The 13,212-nt window shown below is 32.9% G+C and overlaps 2 protein-coding genes across 2 annotated transcripts; both read left to right on the top strand.

The window, feature by feature from the left end:
• The first annotated feature begins 138 nt into the window (after nucleotides 1-138).
• Nucleotides 139-3,722, top strand: LOC132170930 (aquaporin NIP1-1). Its single transcript, XM_059582090.2, has 5 exons — nucleotides 139-453; nucleotides 622-846; nucleotides 2,053-2,250; nucleotides 2,340-2,401; nucleotides 3,084-3,722. Exons 1-5 carry the CDS (start codon nucleotides 304-306, stop codon nucleotides 3,301-3,303), a joined length of 855 nt encoding a protein of 284 aa, XP_059438073.2. The 5' UTR covers nucleotides 139-303; the 3' UTR covers nucleotides 3,304-3,722.
• A 2,769-nt stretch (nucleotides 3,723-6,491) lies between these two features.
• Nucleotides 6,492-10,540, top strand: LOC132169330 (aquaporin NIP1-1-like). The gene is made up of 5 exons (XM_059580382.2): nucleotides 6,492-6,638; nucleotides 6,786-7,010; nucleotides 7,991-8,188; nucleotides 9,846-9,907; nucleotides 10,303-10,540. The coding sequence occupies exons 1-5, from the start codon at nucleotides 6,492-6,494 to the stop codon at nucleotides 10,538-10,540; spliced, it is 870 nt and encodes a 289-aa protein (XP_059436365.2).
• Nucleotides 10,541-13,212: the final 2,672 nt, after the last annotated feature.

A 13,212-nucleotide genomic window follows, 5' to 3' on the forward strand; every position in this document is an offset into this window, starting at 1 on the left:
GGTTGTTGACGCAGCCATCAATGCATTTATCTGTTCACATCCGCCAAACATTACTTTTCAACGATATCTACTATGCAGATTTTATATTTTATTTTGAAAGTAAAAAAGAAAAACAAAACATTTCGTCGTCTCTTTCTCATCTCAAAAAGTCCATTTTTCTCTCTCTCTCTCTCCCCATTCTTTTTGGACCTTTTTGTACCAATAAATAGCAGTTGCTCTGCTGGGGTTTTTTGCCAAAGCTGAGCAATCTCCTTTCTCTGCTCTTTCGACTCTGTTACCCTCTCTTTTCTTGTGTCGAGAGCCATGGCAGACAATTCAGGAAGTAATGGAAGCCAAGCTGTTACTTTGAATGTCAATGAAAGCGAGGCCAATCGCAATATTCCTTCCTCCTCTGCCTCCAAAACCAGCAGTAATGGAGGAGGCTTCTGTCTCTCTGTGCCCTTCATGCAGAAGGTGCCTACTTTCTCCTTATCTTCTTCCAACTATCTTTTTCCCTTTCGAGTCTTATTATATGCAAGTCCTAAAAAACCATGAGCTTTAAGAATGTTTCTGGGTCTATATATTCAGCATTATCTAAACAAATTTAACATGAAAAGAAGGAAAATTTTTTGTTGATGACAGTTGGTGGCAGAGGTGTTGGGCACATACTTCTTGATATTCGCCGGTTGTGCAGCGGTGGTGGTGAATTTGGACAAAGACAAGGTGGTGACTCTGCCGGGAATATCAATTGTTTGGGGACTTGCTGTGATGGTTCTGGTTTACTCTGTTGGCCACATCTCCGGTGCCCATTTTAATCCTGCGGTCACCATTGCCTTCGCCACTTGCAAGCGATTTCCATGGAAGCAGGTACCCAAAAACACAGAAACTTTATAAGGCTTGGGGCATTAATTAACCTGCTTTCTGCAGTTTCTAAAAATAACCCACTTTACTTTTAGAGAAACATCTTGAAAGGCATGTTATTAACTGTTATTAACACCCAAATTGGTATGTAAATTCATGTATTTTTCAACTTATTTACAAAATGACAAAATATATATATATTTTAAAAAAACCGTAAACAAGTTTTTCGAGTTTGAGCTTTTCTTTCTCAAATCGTTAAAGTTCACTCAACCACCACCGAACCTCAGTTAGACCTATGCCAGGCCACCATTGGACCTCCACCGGGCATTTTTCACTCAATTTTCATATAGGTCAAAAACAAAAAAATGTTTTCAAAAAATAATTTCATTGAAAATATTTTCTAACAAAAAATATTTTTTAAGTCGAAATAAACGGAACAGCAGTGACAGGGCGGACATATATGTATGCTTGGGGGACCAATGTCCCCCCAAGAATTTTTTAAAATCCTTGAAAAATATTTTTAAATCAACTATTATCCTTGATATTTTCCTTTTTGTCCTCCCAAATTATTTTCTCGCTCATCAAATGACAATTATCAAATGACAATTAAAGTCTACTCTTAAGTCAACTTCTTTCTTAGTTTATGATAAACATTGCTTATCACACTACATAAACAAGTGAAAATATTGAAAAATCAAACATATAATAAAAAAATTACATTTCTTTTCAGAAGCACAAGCCTTTTGTGCTTGTGAAAAGAAATGTAGTAACAAAGACTTTTTTTAGTAGTAAAATGACTTATAAATATATAAATATAAAATGGCTAACTAAGAGTAAGAAAAAAAAACTATCTTTCACACTCCACAGGAATTAACTAGCACAAGGTTTAGGGACTTGAGTCCCCCAAATATTTAAAACACCCACCAAACAGTATATTTTTTTTATAAAGTAGGTCCCCAAAAATTAATTTTCTCCCCCTCCATTTTTATTTTTAATTTTTTAATTTTGTCTCCTAAACTCAAAGTTCTGGTTCCAAGTGGTGAATTTTGAAGCTATGACAAAAACCCATGATGCATATTTCTCCTAACCAATGCACATTGTATTAATTCAACTTAATTTTCCGCAGAAAATAGCATGTGAATCAAATTTGTCTCTCTGATTTAAACTTATTGTATATATTTTTTTCCTTTTGTCAAATTATATATCTTGTAGGTGCCAGCCTATGTATCAGCTCAAATAATCGGGTCAACACTGGCGAGCGGAACACTCCGGTTGATGTTCACCGGGCACGAGAACCGGTTTGCCGGAACAATGCCGTCGGGGTCTAACCTGCAGACTTTTGTGCTTGAGTTCATAATCACATTCTACCTCATGTTTGTCATATCCGGCGTTGCCACCGACAACAGAGCTGTTAGTTCTTCACCCTTAATACTCTGTTTAATTTTGTTATCTTAAAAACTTAGGGTTTAAACTCATGGCTTTACTCTGATACTATGCAGATTGGAGAGCTTGCTGGCCTTGCTATTGGGTCTACCGTCCTACTTAACGTAATGATTGCCGGGTAATAGCTTAATCTAATCTGATTTATTCATGTTAAGTCATGTTATTTAATAGACTGTTATACAATTAGAATGATGTGAAAGTGAAAATTAGTTTTTTTTTTTTTTTTTTAAGTGTTGATCTAACGACTAATATCATTGTCACATTATCAAATGGTATGGTAGTCTTATAACAATGTACTAAATATTATTACTTATTCATGTTTGGTACATATTTTAAGGAAAATGCTTGGAATACTATCACTTTTACTATAATCTCTTATCAACTCGGATAATAATCTCCAGCAATTTATTTGCTCGGGTTGCTAGCAATATGAGTAGAAAATGTGAGAGAACTCTTTTGGGGCCCAATAAGGATAGGTAGGCCATAAATACTCTCACATTTGTTGTTAAAACTACTAGCAATTCATGCCAAAAAAAAAAAAAAAGGGGAGGTAGAAATCTAAATCATACCAACTCAAGTGGCAGTCTACATTTGATAAAAATGAGTATCACAAAGACTATCGCGTGACAGTCCATAATTTAGTAGTTGACGTGATAAATGTCATATAGGCTGTCACGTGACCGTTCACATTTAAGTGACTGGTGTGAAAAGTGTCACCATAGATTGCTAAATCAATTTATAAAAGATGTGTAATAAAAGTTGTGCTCGTATTCTAATGATGTCAAAATCCTATTTGACAGGCCAATTTCAGGAGCATCAATGAATCCAGCAAGAACCCTGGGGCCTGCAATTATACATAGCAAATACAATAGCATATGGGTATACCTTCTGGCAACGATTCTCGGGGCTATCTCCGGTGCATGGGTCTACAATATTATCAGGTTCACCGACAAGCCGTTGCGCGAGATCACCAAGAGTGGCTCTTTCCTAAAAGGGTCAAAAAATAATAATTCTATCTAATTATAAGTGAATAAAGCTATTTAATAAACTCTCATACGACTGCCTCTACAATTATGATAATGTGACAGTAAAAATCAACATTCGAATCAACAAGAGATTTATAACAAAAATAACTGATTTTCACTGTCCCATCACCATAGTTGTATGACAGTCGAATAAGAGTCTACTAAATAGCAATTATATATATATATATATATATATATATATATATATGAAACTGTTTTGTAAGAAAATTCGCACAAATCATTTTTTAAAAGTAATATGTGTCGTTTGTATATGAGAAGTATTTTTTTTAATAGCATGTGCTTTTCACATGCTTTAAAAGTTTACAAGACACATGTCACTTTAAAAGGTGGGTTTGTAAGAGTTTCCTAAAATTGAGTTCGTATGAGATTAAAAAAGGAAACGGGTTTCCTCCATGTTTTGTACTATAGGCTTAAAAAGTGTAAGGAGGAGCTCTCATGTCATGTTTGTTATCAAATGTATTCTCTATAATCTTTGTATGATTGTATCATAACAAATCTTATAAATGAAAGTTTGCTTCATTGTTATTGTTCGCCTTAAATAAAATGTTTATTTCTTTTTAAAAAAATAGATATATGTTTAATATATCAAATTTAAATATTTGTACCATGTCCAAGGTAAGGAACCATGACATGCATATATTTGTTTGGAACAAATTCCATTTTGAGAGAGTTAAAGCCAAATGTCTCTTCTCCTATATATGTTCCCGACAATTACAATTAATTAATTAATGTTTCACTAAATGGTCAAGAAAATAATTTACATAAATGAATGATTAAAGTTGTTTATATTCCTTTGTGCAGTAGAGTTGAACATGACAACTTGTTCTCATCATGTACACTTATTAACGCTTGTTAATGTTATGTACAACTAGTTATAAACACTTACAAAGAGAATTATCCAAAGCCGTATAAATGTTTTTGTGGGGTCCATTTAAGAAAATTAATTGGCAAGTTCTTTATTTTTAAGTGTTTTGTAATATTTTTTTTTAAAAAAAACAAAAACTAAACAGGCATATTTCGAAAAAAATAAAAATAAAAGGTAAGTGTAGAACCGATTCTTATAAAAAGCAGCCCACCCTCAACGAATGAGAGTGAGTTGTTTTATAAGTGTCGAGATGCTCACCCTTATCTTGTTGTAGTGGTCGGCCACACATTTACCTCTAACCATAACCAATGTAGATTGTCTTGTCGGAATGGTTGTGTGGCCACACATCTTTTCATTGGGGGTGGACGAGTGGTGCATTTTTAGTACAAGTTAACGGTTGAATCTAACGAAGGGTGTTAATTGAATCAAATTAAAAGTTCATGAGACTAAATTGAGAGTTTTTAAAATTTATAGGGATCTTCTCAAAACGCACGGTAATTCAAAAGTTTAAAATGAAATTTCCTCAAAAAAATAAAATAAAGATGTAGTAATAACATTACTCTCTACCAAAATGTAAATATGACATTTTATTCATCTTTTGAAGCATAACTTCGTGCCAATGAATAAATTTCTTTTAGTATAACTACTTCCTACCAAAAATGACAAAATGTCCCCTCGTGCAACAGAAAGCCTTCAGAGCATCCTTAATTAGATCTCTTTTCAAAAGCACCACACAGCAAACTTTTTCAATATTTCTCTATTCTCTCTCTCTTATTCTCAAGCTTATTGGAAGGTTTATCATCTTCTCTCCATCTCCTTTCTTTCTATCCCTTTGTTCTATCTCACTAAGCGTGGTCCACAGTCAATTGAGCTGCCCCTTGGGAATGAACTTTTTGAATGTTATACACACTTTTTAACTCTTCAAACGCACACTCAAACAGACCCTAAATCCAATTAGAATCACGATTGATCAGACACATGGATAATCACAGATATCGAAAACCCATAAACCTACATCTAGAAGCAAAGCCCAGAAATCAAGATTATAGCATGTTCGTTGTGGAAAGTTGTATGATAAAGACAGATCGTGAGCTTTCTTCCTTAGAGAGAGACAAGGTAGAGAGAGAGAGAGAAGAGAAGCGCTAGAACCAAAACTAAAAACAATACACCAAATCAACACAGAACATGGCCTTTTAGCAACTTTATTGGAAACGAAGGGCTTTGTCAGGTGTCTTGGTGAAGCAAAGAGCGCGTGGAAAGAGAATGAGTTGTGTCACTCTAAGAATGATGTGGCTTTTAGAATCATCATTAGGATTATGATTAATCATTATTGGATTTTGATCAAATGATGATTTTAAAAGCCACCTCATTTTAAGAGTGACACTAGAAGGATTTCTAAAATTAAAAATATAAAGAAATAAAATAGCGAAACAAATTTGTTTAGTAGATTTGGTGAGGATTATGACAGAACCTAAAATGAGGGGTTTGATAAATGTAGACTTTTGTTAATTTTAGCCAAAATTTGGCTAAACCTCACTTTTGGAGAGCTCAAAAATGAGGAGAGAACTTAGGTGTTTGATAAATGAAGACTTCTGTCAATTTTAGCCAAAATTTGGCTAAACATCACTTTTGGAGAGCTCAAAAATGAGGAGAGAAATGAGGAGTTTAAATGAAGACTATTGTCAATTTTAGCCAAAATTTGTCTAAACATCACTTTTGGAGAGCTCATTGAGGAATGCTCTTAGCAATATGGTTTTTCTTTTTCTTTATATATATATATATATATATATAAAATTCTTTTACCATTTATCTTGTTAAAAGTAGAATTCATATATTATCTTAACCTCATTACTCATTGCTATTAGAAGAAGTAAATTATCTATTTTTTTTTATCTCTTTGGCAGTTAATATCCATTATCTACAATGCTATTTTATATCGGACACAGTTTTCCTCCAAACTGGGTTGGAGAAACTTCCTCCAACTCAGTCTATAAAAATGACCTGTGCTATTTTAATATGTGAGATGCACATGTGTTTTTAATAGTAAGAACAAAATTTGAAGAAATAATATTAAAAACTTATGCACATCTTACATGTTATTAAAAAAATGAACACATGTTATTTTTACAGATTGAGTTGAAGGAAGTTCGTCCAACCCAGTTTGAAGGAAAACTCTATCCTTTTGTAAATGTACTGAAAAAGGCTATTTTCTCTCTCTCTCTCTCTCTCTCCCTCCATTCTTTCTGGACCTCTGCTCCTTCCTCTCTCTTACCTTCTCTGTTTTTGTGTCGATAGCCATGGCAGAGAATGCAGGAATTCCTGGAAGCCACGCTGTGTGTTTTAAAGAACGTGAGGCCAATGAGACTACTCCTTCCTCCTCTGCCCCCACCCCCAAAACCAACCATGGATGCTGCTTCGGTGTCTCTGTTCCTTTTTCTCAAAAGGTGCATCTACTTCTTTCTATGCTCATCATCACAACTCATTTCTTCATTTGATCCTACATTTTAACTTGAAAATTGATAAGCAAATCTTATTATCTAACCCAATTTAACATGAAAAAAGGGAAACGTTTTGTTGTTGATCGATGACAGTTGATCGCAGAGGTGTTGGGCACATTCTTCATGGTATTTGCCGGTTGTGGGTCGGTGGTGGTGAATTTGAACTATGAAAAGGTGGTGACTTTTCCGGGAATAGCAATAACTTGGGGACTTGTTGTGATGGTTCTGGTTTACTCTCTTGGCCACGTCTCCGGCGCCCATTTTAATCCTGCGGTCACCATTGCCTTTGCCACTTGCAAGAGATTTCCATGGAGGCAGGTAAACTACACCAGAGAAACTTCTCATATTTTCTTGTGTGCACTGCAAGAAACTGCATTAACTATACCCTTAGAATGTGTTTGGCCAAATTGCAAACATTTATTGTTTGTGGGTGATTTTTTTTTTTTTAAATTGCGATTTAAAAATGTAGAAAAATATGTGTTTTCAAATCATAAACAATGAAAGTATTTTTGAAAACGCACAATTTTAAAAACTAATATACCTAATTGCCAATTTTTAAATCGCATGTCTTAAACCAAGTATTTTGAAATTGAACGTTTTGAAATCGTAATATCAAAAGAAGAGTCCTGCTATTTGGCTGCCAAGAGTCAGACAAGTGTCTGCCAAAGTCTGACATGGCTTTATTAAAAAAAAAAAAAAATTGTAAAAATCTCTCTCTCTTCCCCTATTTCGTATTTTTTTTTTGTTAATTAAATTTTTATGAATTAATATTTAGTTTCTAATGCTTCAAAACTAAAATCTATGGGTGAAAAGTTAACCCTTTAGGGATGGTATCACCCAAAAAGGGTTCAATCATCCTAAATTTAGTGCTAATGTCTCAAATTTTGTGTTAATATCTCAAATTTGAATTCCTCTTTAATGTTTATCTTCTTTAATTAAAAAAAAATAAAATTGTAAATGTCTATGCTTGGCTGTCTCATGGCAGCCGTAAATCTCTACTCTCAAAAGAACCCTTAATGTGATTTCAACTTGTTTTAAAAGGCATATTAGTAATTGTCATTAACACCCAAAATGGGTATGTAAATTCCAGTCTTTGCAACTTATTTACAGAGAGAATTACATCAATTTTGGTGAATTTTCAAGCTATGACAAAAATCCATGATGCATATGCCTTTTCCCACCAACCAATGCACTTTGTATTCCAACTTAAAAAAAAAAAAAAAAAATCCATGTGAATCAAACTTCAATTTTATTTATTTATTTATTTTGTCTTTTGTCAAATTATATATATCTTGTAGGTGCCAGCCTATATAATGGCTCAAGTCCTCGGATCAACACTGGCGAGCGGAGCCTTACGGTTGATATTCACCGGCCACGAGAACCGGTTTCCCGGAACAATGCCGGCGGGGTCTAACTTCCAGTCTTTTGCGCTTGAGTTTGTTATCACATTCTACCTCATGTTTGTCATATCCGGCGTTGCCACCGACAACAGAGCTGTTAGTTCTTCATCCTTTTATTGTTTTAATTTGGGTAAATTACTTGTTATCCCATAAAGATAACATGATAGGAGATAGTGAATTGAATCATACAAGTAAGGTCTAATATGCAAACTATTTAATTAAAATAAGTGGTGAACGGTGTTTGGATTTGTGATTTCAAAAAATGTGATTTAAAAACTCAGTTAAGTGTTAGGCAAAATCGCAGTTTGACCTTTAAAATCATAATTTAGTCTTTAAAATTGTGCGTTTTTTTTTTCTTTAAAAAAAAACACCCTCATTTGCTGCAATTTGAAAACACAAATATCGCAATTTTTTAAAAACCCAATCCCAAACAATCCACTTTTGTTTATATAATCACAATGCCAAACACACTCAAAGTGTTAGGGCTTGAACTCAAGATCTTTTGGCTTGGGTCAAGAACTTACGGAGATCAAAGAGATAGCAGTAAAATTTACTTATTTAAGAAGTTGCCTGAGAAAAAAATTACACATAATCACCAAAAGTACACCAAGCCTTCTTGAAAAAATAAGAGTTAAAGTCATCTGGATAAGGAGCTTTGTTGTCCTCCATGGAGAAAAACACATAGTAATGCTAGAAATCCCTCCTGTGTCACTCCAAAAAATGCGACAACTTTTAAAATTATCGTTTAATCAAATTCAATAATGATCAATCACAAATTCAATAGTTATTTTAAAACTCACATCATTTTTAGAAAGGCACAAGAGAAACTTCTAACGTTACTTGAAAAACACGTCTCTTACTTCTTCATGCTCCGATACCATGTTATGTTAGGAGATAAAGCGGTTATAGAGTTTTTACCAAGAGTACATTAATATACATAACTGAACACCACTCTAGCTCAAAAGCCTAAGCTAATGGGCTTGGGTCCACTTAGGTATATTAAGTATTTTTGAGGAATTTTCTTCAACCTAGTCTATAAAAGTGACACGTGTCCATTTTTTTATTAACATGTGAAATGCACATGAGTTTTTAATAAAATTTATTTCAACTTTGTCCCTACTATTAAAAAAACATGTGCATCGCACATGTTCAATGGACACATGTCACTTTCATAGACTAGGTTGAAGGAAATTCCTCCAACCCAGTTTGGAGAAAAACTTTGTCCTAAATCACTAGTCATATATCTCAAATTAGTAAAATAAATCATTTAATTAATATTCTAACAAAATTTTTAACTAAAGTAATTGCACATCAATTTATAATTAGCCAATGTGGTTGGCTGATTAGTTCTCCTATCTCATTGACCTATTGGTCCAGAATCTTATGATATCAAGCAATCTGACTAATATATAAATTCAAGCGTGTTGAGTTATGAGAATAAAATAATTTATAAGCTTATCTATTGTTAAATCATCACTTGTCTAGAAAATTTAAGTTGGAAGAAGTAAATTTAATTATTTAATTAATATTTTAACACTCTCCCTCACTAGTAGTATATTTTAATTAAACGAGGGTGAATGATGGAATAACTCAGAATTTTTGACTCTAATACCATGTTAAATTATCACTTACTTAAAAGCTTAAACTGATAGAAACAAATAAATTTAATTATTTAATCAATACTTTAACATTCGTGTCGACAATTATGTATGAATTCTTCTACATCGTTGAAATATATATTTTCTCTGTGCAGATTGGAGATCTTGCTGGTCTTGCTGTTGGGTCTACGGTCACACTTAACGTATTGTGTGTGGGGTAATAGCTTAATCTAATATGATTAATTAGAATATATATGCACATCATCACTACTTATATTCACACCATTTTTTTTGTTTATATATTATATATACTTGTGTTGAATAATTCTATTTAGTAGATGATGTGACAGTGAAAATTTGTCCCTACCCTTTTTTTTTACTAGTGTTGATGCAACAACTGATTTTCACGATCACATTATCAAGTTGTATGACAATTGCATAACAGTCTGCTAAATAGCATTACTAATTCATATTTGGTACATACTGCAACTTCTACTACAGCCTCTTACCACCTCACGTAACAGTTTACATTTTATAAAAAAGAGTACTACAAAGAGTGTCACGTGCACTGCAAAATCAGTATTGTGATGATATAGGGATACTATTTGACAGGGTAATTTCAGGAGCATCAATGAATCCAGCAAGATCCTTGGGGCCTGCAATTGTACATGGCAAATTCAAAAGCTTATGGATATACATTGTGGCACCAATTCTTGGGACTATATGTGGTGCATGGGTCTACAATATTATCAGGTTCACTGACCAGCCGTTTCATGAGCTCACCAAGAGTGGCTCTTTCCTAAGATTGACAAGAAGTAGTGGCACCTCCAGAAGTAGCAACTCTAGCTAAGAAATGGCATCTCCTGTCGAAGTACCAACTCTGTCTAACTATATACATAAAAGAAATGTTATTGAGCATTCTTTTTGTTTTCTTTTGGTATACTCAACTAACGTACGAGGTATGTTCAATGCATCATTGGTTTTTTTTTTTTTTTTTTTTTTTTTTTTTTTTTTTAAAAAAAATTAAGATTTATTGAAGGTGGATTGAGTATATCATTTCAACGGAATATAATGAAAGAATAATTAAAAAATAATAATAATAAAATAACATTTTTCTGTCTCTCTAAATGTTTGTTCTCATGTGTTCCCCACAATTCCAATTAGCAAATGCTTCACTAAGTGGTTGATCATCAAAGTTAAAATTGAAGGAAAAAAAATAATTTACATAAAAGAATAATTAACTTTGTAGATATTCCTTTGTGCACGCAGAGTTGAACATGTATAACGCTTGTTAATGCTATGTACTACTAGTTATAATTGTCTTTAATTGGTACATTACAAAGAGAATTATCCAAAGCCGTATAAATGTTTTTGTGGGGTCATTTAAGAAAATTATTTGACAATTTTTTTTGGTAAAGTGTTTTGTAAATTTTTTAAGTAAACATGCTTATTTTGAAAAGAATACACGGTAGGTACACAAAACAATCGATTATTATAACAAATGACTTTTAAAAAAAAAAATAAAAAAAAAAACAAAAAAAAAAACTAAGCCATCCTCATCGAATGAGATATTAGGAAATCAATTATATTTTCCAGAACTGGTGAGATAAAAAAAAATAAAAATGCCAAAAAAGTAATAAAATCTACAGAGATTTATGAACCGGGTTGACCGCAAACCAGATTGGATACAAAATCAAGTTCCACATAGCCTATCATGTGAGGGAGTTGTTTTATAAGTGACCAAGTGTGCACCCTTATCTTGTTCTGGTGGCCACACATCTACCTGTGACCATAATAAAGATAGCTTGTCTTGTTGGAATTAGGGGTAGACGTACGGGTAGATATTAACCGTCAGTATCCGCTATCTATAATAATTACTTATCCACTATTCGCTATTTGCACATTCTGATGCGGATGCGGTTAGCAAAAGCCACTATCTGCATATGCAGATGTAGATAGCAGTTTTAGGATATGCAAATGCGATTAATGATAGCATTTGCATACCCCTTATATATAATATATTTAACATACACCAAAACGACGTCGTTTTGGATTAGGTATATGTAGTGTTTACATTGTTTTAGGTTTTTTTTCTTCGCAATTCACCATTCATTTGAGCAAAAAGGAAAAAAGTAATGTGAAATCAATATATTTTTAAAATATAAGGGTTTTAAAAAAAATAAAACAAGTCTAAAACACTAAAAATCGATCCAAATTATTTTCAAAATCGTTTAAAATAGATCATAATAGAGACTTAAAGAAGCCCAAGAGACTAAAATAGACCCATTACCTAAAATGTAGATAGCGAATAATAATTAACTATATTTAATAACTATAATAACATGATGAGATGCAGATGCGAATATCTGAAAATGATATCCGCATTTTGCGAATGCAGCTGAAAATATTGCAAATAATTGTACCTACATTCGCATGTACACCCATAACTAGAATGGTTGTATAACTACACCCCTCTTTCAATTGCGATGGAGGAGTAACCACATTTTCTTTTGTAAATCTTTTTATAAGTAATCAATTAATTTATAGACAAGTAAAAATAAGCTTTTTTTTTTTTTTTTTTTTTTAAATATTATTATAAGGTCACTACAAAAAATGAATTTTTTTTTGACAGGCTATTCTTGACGTGGTAGGTGGTTTGACATGTCACTAAACTTTATTGACGTGTGTCGGACATTAAAATTATGGGTATCAAACGGTGATTTTTTGACAAGTCACTGTTTAACACATCAATAATTTTTGACGTGTCAAAAAGTGGCACGTCAAAAAAATTTATTGACGTGTTATTTTCTGACACGTCAAAAATTTCTGACGTGTCAGAAAATGCCACGTCAATAAATATTTTGACGTGCTAGGAGTGGCACGTCAAAAATTTTATTGACGTGGCAGTACTGATACGTAAAAATTTTTTTTGACATGCCACTCTTGCCACGTCAAAATTTTTGCTAACGTGCCACTATTGACACGTCAGTAATGGTTGACGTGTCAAGAATGGCACGTCAGAAATTTACTGACGTGTCAAACATTATGACACGTCAGTAAATTGTGACGTGTAATAACATGACACGTCAAAAATAATGGTCATTTTTAAATTTGTTTTTTTGCTTCCCCTATATATTTTTTGAATTTTTTCGGGGCTCTACTTGAATTTTGGATTTAACCTGATATACAATTTACATATGTACTACAATAAAACTATCCATCAATCCATGCAAATAACATAATACATATTCATCAACGTCGATCACAAACATACAAGTTCAATGTACATCTAACAAACTATCAACCAAAACCAGCTTCAAGACACAATAAAACTATCTCTGTTATCACAAATAAAGACATATACACCAAGTGCGAATGGCCAACCACAAAAACTATACACCAACCACAAATAAAGACATATACACCAATAAAACTATCTCTGTTATGATATATATCTAACTACATCAAGAAAACTATCACAAATATAATTACATCAACAAAGTAACTTATGTACACCAAGTG

The sequence above is a fragment of the Corylus avellana genome, chromosome 1 (assembly GCF_965113065.1).
Source record: "Corylus avellana chromosome 1, dhCorAvel1.hap1.2, whole genome shotgun sequence".
Lineage (NCBI taxonomy): Eukaryota > Viridiplantae > Streptophyta > Magnoliopsida > Fagales > Betulaceae > Corylus > Corylus avellana.

What these genes read in the sequence shown, in the direction of transcription:
- LOC132169330 (XM_059580382.2), top strand. Translation starts at nt 6,492, where the DNA reads ATGGCAGAGAATGCAGGAATTCCTGGAAGCCACGCTGTGTGTTTTAAA. An exon ending in TTGCCACCGACAACAGAGCT is followed by an intron (nt 8,189 to 9,845) that starts GTTAGTTCTTCA and finishes TTCTCTGTGCAG; the next exon opens with ATTGGAGATCTTGCTGGTCT. An exon ending in CTTAACGTATTGTGTGTGGG is followed by an intron (nt 9,908 to 10,302) that starts GTAATAGCTTAA and finishes ACTATTTGACAG; the next exon opens with GGTAATTTCAGGAGCATCAA.
- LOC132170930 (XM_059582090.2), top strand. Translation starts at nt 304, where the DNA reads ATGGCAGACAATTCAGGAAGTAATGGAAGCCAAGCTGTTACTTTGAAT. An exon ending in CTGTGCCCTTCATGCAGAAG is followed by an intron (nt 454 to 621) that starts GTGCCTACTTTC and finishes TGTTGATGACAG; the next exon opens with TTGGTGGCAGAGGTGTTGGG. An exon ending in TTGCCACCGACAACAGAGCT is followed by an intron (nt 2,251 to 2,339) that starts GTTAGTTCTTCA and finishes GATACTATGCAG; the next exon opens with ATTGGAGAGCTTGCTGGCCT.